The sequence below is a fragment of the Neophocaena asiaeorientalis genome, unplaced genomic scaffold, assembly GCF_003031525.2.
Source record: "Neophocaena asiaeorientalis asiaeorientalis breed wild unplaced genomic scaffold, Neophocaena_asiaeorientalis_V1.1 scaffold217, whole genome shotgun sequence".
NCBI lineage: Eukaryota > Metazoa > Chordata > Mammalia > Artiodactyla > Phocoenidae > Neophocaena > Neophocaena asiaeorientalis.
The window spans coordinates 6205565-6216156 of NW_020172293.1; the positions used below are offsets into that span (position 1 = coordinate 6205565).

Here is a 10592-nt window from a genome sequence, read left to right on the forward strand (position 1 = left end):
CAACCCAAGTGCTGGCACTTCTTAAACTGCCGGCAGGTCAGCCTGGGCTGCTTGGTGCCTGACCTTGGGTATGTATTTCCCCTGTACAATGCTCCTCTCACACTTGTCCAATAAAGAGGAGAAGCAAACAGGACACAGCCCTGCCTGGACCACTGTCCACTGGGGGACACATCCATGAGCTGCCAGGAGAACAGAGGACTCGAGCACCTGCTGGCTTTTTTGCTCCTGAGTTCCAGCCCATCCTTCACCCTGAGCCCTTTCCTCAGTGTGCACAGACTGGACACATTCTGGAATAGCAAACAATGAGCCTGATTCTTCAGCAGGATTTTAAAAAATCAATTAGATAAAGATCTAGACCTATTACACTAAACAGTACTATAATTTTGATACTGAAAATAATAATTTTCATGAAAGTGTATTTTAAATGTCCTGTTGGAAGTTAGACTGGAGAAAGAAGAAAAATAAGATTGCAAGATGACAAAGCAGAAATTCTACTGGTTAACCTGGAGTTCCTTACATTAGAAGTTCCTTATCGCTGCCCTAATTAATGCAAAGAAAGGCAGAGGATATGACGCAGTCCTCATGAATGGCTAGGAAACTGAGGTAGGAAAAACTCAATGCCAGATTCTTATAATTAATCTCAGGGTCCTGGTGAGGGGAGGACCTCTCTTTGTATATGGAGAATGCAAGAATATTACATTATATGATATTTCATATGATATTTCTCTTCGTATATGGAAAATGCAAGAATATTATTCTAAAATATAATTCTTGTTCTAAAAATAAATTATATGACTAACACACTTAATAATTTTACAACCTGTATTTATCATTCCGAAGACTATTTCCATGCTCTTACCGTAAGTAAATTCAATTAACTAACAGTGAAGCATCATAAAGATAATTCAGTTATTCTTTATGGAACTCTCTGAAGTACAGTTATGGATCTTTTTTCATCTTTGTTCCAATAAAGAGCTGACATGTCAAGCTAAGAATAATCTATAATTGAGCAAGATATATGATACTCTATTTTAATCCTCATTATCTTTTTAGAGGGTGAGCAATAATTGCAGATAATTTCTGCCTGATTTACTATTTTCAGTGGATTTTCTTCTTTGAAAACTAAAAGTCATCATCAATATTCTAAAAGCAAATGGATGGGATTAAATCATAAGTTTGAAACTGTGTTTTTCCAGTTTCCAAAACAAAAGAAGTTGAAACAGATTTTGTTGTCAGTTCGCATACAACCTTTGGCAATACAGAGTTGAAGAGATGAGGCCAATTCCCAACCCATGTGAGATGGGTGCTTGTCAAGGTTGTAGCAGGCCACACTGCCAGGGAAGGAAATGACCAGGATCTGCAATTGACCCTCGGAATCAAGCAAGCACCAGAAGTTTGGGTAAAACTTCAGTCATCGTGGTTAATGTAAGTTATCGATTAGAAATCTAAATATTCCTGAAGTTCATATGCTCATCAATAGCATTCCTCTAACTACTGTCTCATTTCAGCTCACAATAATTCTCATCTAAATTTATTTCATCTTCCCACCCCTTAGATTTGGGCTTTCAGATCCACTCCTCACTCATTTTTGGGGCACCAATACAATCTTGCCTTTCTCTATTTAAAATATTCAATAGCTTCCAAGTTCCTTCCTGATAAATCCCAAACACCTTACTTAGCATAGCATTAGGAACTGAACATTTATGTCTCTCAAAAATTCACATGTTGATACCTAACCCCCCAATGTGATGGTACTAGGAGGTGGGACCTTTAGAAAGTGATTAGGTTATGAGGGTAGAGCCTTCATCAGTGGGGTTAGTGTCCTTACAAATGAGATCCCCAGAGAGCTTTCTAGCTCCTTTAGCCATGGGAGGACACAGCAGAAAGACAGCCCCCTACGAACCAGAAAGTGGGGTCTCATCAGACACCAAATCTGCCAGCTCTTTGATTTTGGACTCCCAGCCTACAGAACTGTGAGAAATAAATTTGCTGTTTAAGCCACCCAGTCTATGGTATTTTTGTTATAGCAGCCTGAACGGACTAAGATACGTAGCATAACGGAGTTTAAAAATCTTTCCCCGCTTGCCAGTGCAAAACTCTCTGGCTAGAAATACCTTGATACCTGGCTACCTTCTAACTCTCTCTCCATGACGTGGTTCAGATGACACCTTGTCTCTCTTCATTAATCCTGGCTCTCCACAGAATAAGGGTCTTCCTCTGGGTGCTGATTAACTTATGCAGTATTTCTGCTCCTTTTTAATCACATGCTCTCACAATGCTTTCCTTCTCATCTTTTGTGGAAGGCAACCTGACACATGCATTTAGGAAATTTCAATTCATTCGAGTCAAATAAGTGTGTTTCCTCAGGATTATCTGAGCCTTCCCTTTGCACAGCTTTCTGCTTCTGCAACCACAGATGGATGCCTCTGAAAGTTTAAGATTCCCCTAAGATGGAAATGCTTCATTAAAAAAATCGACACCAGCTTTTACATTCATAGAAAATATAGTAAAAGAACTGTTCAGTATCAGGTAGTACTTTTCTTTCTTCTGAAAAATGTCACAAATCTGCATGACCACATTCTTCTCATCTGTAAGTACTGTCTTCCACGAGTTCACTGAGCAAAACAGTGGCCTGAAGAAAGAATCAGCGCAGCAGTATTCTGCAAATTTTCATTATTTCTGTGAAATGGGATGATGTGTCTTATTACTACCCTACCTTTATATTCAGTACTGTTATTGTCAGATCTCTGAAACTGAGAAAGCGTATCTACGCTTGAGACACATGAGCGGTAGGATTTCATTATCTAAGAATATTCTGATGTATTCTCTGTACTGCAAACATACCATGGAGATTATGCCCACGTGGGACATTATGAAATTTGCCTTTGCTTTGTAAAATATCTCAAAGTAACAGCATTCTCTTTTAGATGAAGGATTTTCCAGTGACTTCTTTCCTGTCAAATAGAATACCTAGTTATGAACTGCAATAAAAGATTAGAACACACACGATAACCTGTGTGCGGCAACTGGCAACTGGTAGCTTTTTAAAGAAATATATTATAGAATTTGTGACAATATGATACAGATACAACTGGCAGTGTGCCACAGCAGACGATCAAAAAAAGAGTTTTTACATGTGCATTGAAGTGGAAACACAGTGGATCTGTAGCTTTTAGCTACTTCTGTTGCACATATTTGCTAACCATTTTCCACTGTACTTTCCTCAGATATGAACTTTAATGCGATCATAGGTGATACAATTGTTAGATATGCCTGCAAGTTTTATTTGGTACAAGAATGAGAAATCCACAAGATATGTTGTTGGTAGGCACTGCAATTTAATCTAAGATTTTTCAGAAATCTATACCCTCAAAACTAAGAGCTAAATCTGCTCTGTGCTCTAACTCCTTGCAATGCAAAGTGTCGCCTGTAGTTTAGCCACACCTGCATCACCGGAGACGTGCTGGTCTAGCTCACAATGTCTGAGTCAGTTTGGATCATGGAGCTACACTTATATGATCCATAAACCTCATTTTTAATCTTCCCTTCTTCAAGTTATCCAGGTACTTTTGAATCGAAGCCAAAAAAATAAAAATCACACTTGACAATCCTTTTCAGAAACATTTTCATTGTCCCAAGAGAGGGAATATGAAGTTCCAAATGCTGCATGTGAAAAAGTGGGAAAAAAAACACACATTTGGTTCCATGTGTTAGAAAGGACTGATTTCTGTAAAGTGAAGAACTGTAAGTTACCGACAGCATCACACAGGCATAAGCTGAGGAAACTGAGCTTTATGAAGACGAGTAATTCTCACCAAACACTGCTCAGTCCCTCTCCATCCCATAGGGCGCCCTTGATGCTGCAAGAGCTCCAACCCAGAAAATGGAAGGGCAGCCAGTAGCGAGGTGGTGATCCACGTGCTGCTCGTCCATGCATGTGTCCCTGCGGTCATGGAATTCACTGAAGGCTGCTCAAGCATGGCCAAGTCATGAATGGAATTCAATCTAACCTGAAAGTCCCTGAAGCCCTTATATTCCCAAAGTAATTACAAAAAGCATGCTAGTGACTGCTTTTAATACCTACTAATCAGGGGGAAGTACTCTTCTTTTTTTTTTTTTTTGCGGTACGTGGGCCTCTCACTGTTGTGGCCTCTCCCGTTGTGGAGCACAGGCTCCGGACGCGCAGGCTCAGTGGCCATGGCTCACGGGCCCAGCCGCTCTGCGGCGTGTGGGATCTTCCCGGACCGGGGCACGAACCCATGTCCCCTGCATCGGCAGGCGGACTCTTGGACTCTCAACCACTGCGCCACCAGGGAAGCCCAGTACTCTTCTTTTGACTTGCCCAAGTGGTTATACATCCACATGAACAGAGGAGGTACAAGAATAAAGGTCTCATGTAAAATAAAATGCAGATCGACAGTGGCACTTGCCAAATGTTGAATCCCCACTTATTCATCAGGAAATACAAACTGTTTCAAAACATCTTTATATCTTCACGAAAAGAATATGAAAAAAAGAAAACAATGACAACAGCAATGAAACTTCAATTGGAAGATTCTTTAACTGGGATACTAAGTTTTACAATCCCTCCATTATCTGTTCTTGTGCAGAGCCAGAAAAAATACTGTCAAGTACCAAGTTAAGAAAATAACAGCTTTTGTTTATTTCAGAGTGAATTTGTGCCAAAATAGTAAATATGCTATTGTCTTTTGTTTTTGTCTTCGTTCAGTGAAAGTGGGATACAGAGTCTAGACAATGGCAGAAGTTGGGGAGAACATGCACAGGGATGCCATTCTGGGTGGTTTAAGTCTCACTGGGATACAAATTATTTTAACAGCCACTGCTACAATCAGGGCTCTCAGGCCAAATAATTCTGATTCCTGACATCGACTCTGGAAGCTTCTAAAAGGCAAAAGCATACACAGTCGTTCATGCTCATTGCTTATATTAAGCAACATAAATCAAAATGCTATTCCTAAAACATAAGAAAGATCTTGTCACGATGCCCAGCACAGAGCAATCCCTCTATAACCATTTGCTTCCTTTCTTTCTTATTTCCATTTAACTCAATCGGGCAAAAGTATTTTCCCCAAAAGAGACGCAACAGTTTTCAAAAATACTATTTCAAGGGCCAGGATAAGTAAACTTTACAGAGAAGCTTCTGATGTAGGCTTTTGCTTCCAGAACTAGTGGTGGTGCCGAGGGGTGACTTATGGGACTTTAGATCCCCAATAATCTCCATCAATCCCCAGCACCCCATAAAAATAAACTCAAAATAAAAGCAGTCCTCTTGTTATGAAATCTAGCTTCAAGACGAGTCCCCTTTCAGCCAGACTGAAACCCTGAAGTTACTCTATCGATATTCAGGTGCTACAGTTATCCAAAATCATTACATCATCAAACAGCCATTTATTTTTCCTTCTATTAGAGGAAGCAAAGCCAAGTAGTAAGGCTAAATCTTGAGAGCTGGGCAGTCCTGGGTTTGAATGCCAGCCCTTTACTCATTAATGAGAGACCTTAGGAAAAATACTCAACCTAAAACTGAAAGTACCCTCATGTTAATCACTGAGATCAGCCAGTGAAACTGGGGATGCATATCTCAGCAGGCTGATGTAGGGACCAGATAAGATGATGACCATACAGCACCTGGCAGGTCTTAGCACCAAGTGAGTGCTCAGTGAATAGCTCCCCGCATCATCCTTCCTCCTTTTTACTGATTCAAAATCTCTGACATTACGTGGTCTCCCGAAGAAAAAGAGAAAAACTGGCTGAATAACAAAATCATGGCTATACTAACAACTAGAATTGTACTGATACTTTGGGGAGTGTTAATATATCCCTGAGCAAAAGGATTTTCTATTTTACAAATGATTAGAAAAATTCAGCACCCTGCACGGAGATCACAGAGTTCTAGGAGTCTGTGTTCTCTCCCTTTAATCTCAATAGGTTACTAGTTCTGGGCAAAGAGGAAACATCTCTGCTTCTGTTCAGCTCTCCTTTCTTTATGCTGCACCCTGGCTCAAGAGCAGCCCAGGGAGGAACTGTGTTGCCTACCCTGAGTTGTTACCACGACATTGTTGCCAAAATAGCAGGTACTCTGCAGGAGTCAGAAGAGCCTCTTACAGATATTATATGACTTCTGCTCCTGGCACATCCTCTGTTGTCTGTTAAGGGCCTGACGGGGGCAGTCAGGGACCACCAGAGTCACAAACTAACTAAGGCGATGGAGAGGGGTTTTGAAAATCTTCGGGCTCTCACATAAAGAGAATCCCAATGGCCTGTGCTTCATTTCTGAAGATTCCTCTCACCATGAGGGAACAAAATGATGCTTTGATACCATCTGCAGAACTATGTCATATCTGTTTCATGAAGTTGAGTTCTTTTCCTAAATAATGAGTATTTCAGGGCAGTAAAAAGAATGCTGCCTGGTCCTTTAAAATAGAAACCTGTTACCTGGGACATAGTAGGAACTAAACCTTCAGATTGAGAGAATATACAAACGGACAATGTCCAGACCATGGATAACAACAGAACTCTGACCCCAACCTCTAGAGCAACCAGTCCAGGGAGCCAAAACACAATCCTGGCAGCCATCGGCCCAGAAGGGCCAGGACTTGATTAAAAACTGATGGTTTCTCTATTTTTTGTCCCGATGCCCAACTCTGGACCAACCACAGAAAGCCATGTATGTTCCCCAATCACATGAGATGCTCGGCTTCTGATGAGCCTACCTCCAGCTTCTCCGAGCCAACAACCTCTAAACAGAGCACACCTGGAGCCTTCTCTTTTTTTAACGGAAAAACTTTCCCACTCCCCTGCCTGCTTTTGAGTCTCTGCCAAAGGCAAGTGATAGAGGCTCACTCCATTGCTACAACAAACTGAATAAATAGCTTCTGTTCTCACTTGAATGGTTTTTGCTTAGTTCCATAAGATTCACTTGTTTGTGTCTGTTATATCTAGTATACTAACAAGATCATATTTTAGGATTTGCAATGCTAAGGACTATGGAAACTTAAGCAATGCAATACCACCCTTGAGGCCTCTGGGCAACCCCAAAATCTGCCTAGAATGTGCCTTCAGCAGCCTTCCCTACTCGCCAAACCCACCTCCAACCGTCCTTCTCTTTCCCATTTGTGGCTCCAATTATCACAAAGAATTATGTAAAGTAATAGAGTGACCAACCATCAGTTTGCCCAGAACTGCCCCATTTTAGGCACTGAAAGTTCTACATCCCAGGAAACCCCTCAGTCCCAGGTAAACTGGGACAGTTGGTCACCATGCAAGACTCCTCATAATGCCATGCCGTTCTAAGACTCAGCCTTTGCAGATGTAATTCGTTCTGCCAGCAATCTTCTCTTTTACCATCGACAAATTATCAACCTGGTGAGCTCCTCTCAATCTGCCGAGCCCGAGCCTAAGTGCCCACTCCTAGGCCTCTTTGACAACAGCCCATCCCCTAATCCCAAGCAGACGATCATCCCCTCCTCTACGCCACACTGGCGTATACTTTTGCGCATATCACACGGCATAGGGATGAGTTGGCTACGGCGTTTAGACTTTCTGACCCTGTTACACAATCATCTCCTTGCAGGCAGGAGATGGACTGTATTTCCCTTTGTGTCTCCTCACTGACGTCATCACAGCAAGCCCATGTTTGTCTGTTTCCTGAGTAAGTGCATTTGTGGGTGATTAAATGGCTCAGCTATTATTTATTTTATTTATTTAACATAATTATAATTACTTATTGAATTCCTGAATATTAACAAATTAATTATTTATTAATGAATTAAATTGATCCTCTACAAAAAAGTCCATAAGTTCCAGATTGAGCTGAAGGGACAGCTTATAAATATTGATACATATGTGGAAGTTGGGTGCCTTGTAAGAAATATACTTATTAATTCATTTCAATTACCCAGATCATTGACCTACCTCAATCTGGGTGGTGTTGTCCTGCCCGTCGTCCAGGAGCAGGTCCGTGAAGCCTCTGGGCTCTGGGGAGTCTTGGCCCAGGCTGGCTCGGTTTGAGTCTACCGCCTTGAGAGAATCCAAGTGCCTTTTCCACCGGTGGCTGAATGCATGGGAATCCACCTCCACCTCCTCTTCTGTTTGTGGGAAGGCCTGAGCAACCTGATAGTGCCAATCTGTTTGGAAAAAAAAAAAAAACAACGATTTACCACCTGTTATGCATCATTTGCATGCTTTCTAATAGAGAAGAAAAATATTCTGCTAGTCGTAAGAAGAGGAAACTAACTCATAACAGTGAAATCTGTTTAACTGTAATATCTTTGAGTTGGTACGAATATCTCCGAGTAGAATGCAATGCTAGGACACACCGCGGTAAGTCGTGACAAAGGTTAATGTGCACATCCAGAGAGTCCCTAAAACAGTTGTGCAGCCCTAAAGTCATGCACTTTTATTCCCTTCCTTGCCCGTCCTTCACACACACCCTTCATAAACATTCTCTAGTTGTTCTGAGAAAACAAACTACAATCCAAACAAAGGAATGAAACTAAATGATTCCCAGCACATCTGAAAATACAAATCAGACATTAATAACTTGTGAGTTTATATTATTTCATGTGAGTTATGCTGGGCAGCAGAGAGAAAACAGAGCATTTGAATGGGTTAAATAACACATGGAATGGCCTTTGTGCAAACGTGCTAACCTGCCTTGTAGCTCACAAGTCAGACTTGGTTCATTGCCGAACTCATTTAATAAGCCACGTCCTCGGGAGGCATCACAAACGCTCTTGCTCATTTGAGCTGTTCTCACCTTGGAATCTTGTCAGGGTGGTAAAGGATGACAGTGATAGGCACTTAGAGAAATGGATGGGAAGGCAAGGAGATCAAATCACAAAGGTATTTTAAAGCCATCTGCAGGGACTGGCCTTGCTGACCCAGCTCATTCTGCTACTACAGGAGGGAAAATTAGATTTAATCATTACTCCTAGTCTTTCATTTCAGTGGGTCAGCAGGGGAAGGTGTTCCACAAGTATGGGAAATTCAGTGTCTGACCAAGAACAGTTCTCCTCTAGGCAACTATTACCAAAAGATACAAATTGACAAGCTTTATAACTGGCAGGATATGGGTTCAAAAAGCGCTAAGAGAGCAATGATTTAATTACAGCTGTGAGGTTCCCATCAATACAAGGACGTTCCAAGAAACAAAAATGTATTTAATGAAGCTTATAATACCATTAAATCAGTTACTTAGAACTCTAATAACCAAGTTAAGGCTTCCACTACTAATCACATGCAAATGGTCTAAAATATCTCCCTTTGAACTCAGAAAGATGCTAATCATTCTTCTAGAGGGGCTATTCTTTGATTTCACCGTGAATTTAAATGATCTGCCACTGCCTAAAGCCTTATTGGATACAGTCTAGAGTGATGCACTACCACAGTGTTGGCAATCTAGACTTTTCCATGGGCTTGTAGAGTATTAGAGCTTAAAAGAGTCATGGAGATGGAAATGGCCAAAACTTCCACAGAAAGGAACCCTAGAGCCAGAAAACGAAGCGCTGTGCTCAATTCACAGAATAGCTAGTTGTAGGCTAGGAAAAAACCCAGGTACATAGAGGGTTTATCACGGTCCCCTCCCACCTTCCACACAGTAAATGTTCAATATGTATGTCTAATGAGTATTTTACAGAAAATGTTTCTTTTCTGTTTGTTTGTTATAAATTTATTTATTTTTGGCTGCATTGGGTCTTCGTTGCGGTGCGCGGGCTTCTCATTGCGATGGCTTCTCGTTGCGGAACACGGGCTCTAGGCATGCAGGCTTCAGTAGTTGTGGCATGCGAGCTCAACAGTTGTGGCTCTGGGGTGCAGACTCAGTAGTTGTGGTGCACGGGCTTAGTTGCTCAGCAGCATGTGGGATCTTCCCAGACCAGTGCTCAAACCCGTGTCCCTTGCACTGGCTGGCAGATTCTTAACCACTGCACCACCAGGGAAGGCCCGAAAATTTTTCTTTTTTAAGGTGTTGTCCCCACTGGACATTGAATAATGCTCAGTAAATGTTTGTTGACCGACCAAATGAATGAATAAATTATAGACAGTCTCTCTGGAGCAAAAATGATAGGACCAGGCACAATTAAGTACGGAAGAAATACTGTACAAGGATTCAGGAGACCTGGGGTAGAATTCTTTCTGTTAGGTTTGCTGAATAGGGGATATTGCATGATTTACAAAACTCTCTGTGCTTTAGTTACCCTATATTTCAAATGGAAATGAAAATATCTTACCTGCAAAAGCAGACAGTTTTTCCTATGTGCCAGGTTCTAAGACTTATGATTCTAGGCAAAGCTACATAAAGCAATTTTATTTGCTTTATTTAGATATCCTGCCTCATTACCAAAAATATATGAGGCAGCTTACAACAAAAGTACACAGTAGGGCTTCCCTGGTGGCGCAGTGGTTGAGAGTCCGCCTGCCGATGCAGGGGACACGGGTTCGTGCCCCGGTTCGGGAAGATCCCACATGCCGCGGAGCGACTGGGCCCGTGAGCCATGGCCGCTGAGCCTGCGCGTCCAGAGCCTGTGCTCTGCAACGGGAGAGGCCACAACAGTGAGAGGCCCACGTAACGCAAA

The 10592-nt window shown here is 41.8% G+C and overlaps 1 protein-coding gene across 1 annotated transcript in view; it reads right to left on the reverse strand.

Annotated features, from left to right (window-relative positions):
- PLXDC2 (plexin domain containing 2) overlaps nucleotides 1–10592 on the reverse strand; it is a 406458-nt gene that overhangs the window by 237329 nt on the left and 158537 nt on the right. The window contains exon 2 of the mRNA XM_024765446.1: nucleotides 7933–8144. Within this exon, the coding sequence (XP_024621214.1) occupies nucleotides 7933–8144 (212 nt within the window). The remainder of the gene's footprint in view (nucleotides 1–7932; nucleotides 8145–10592) is intronic.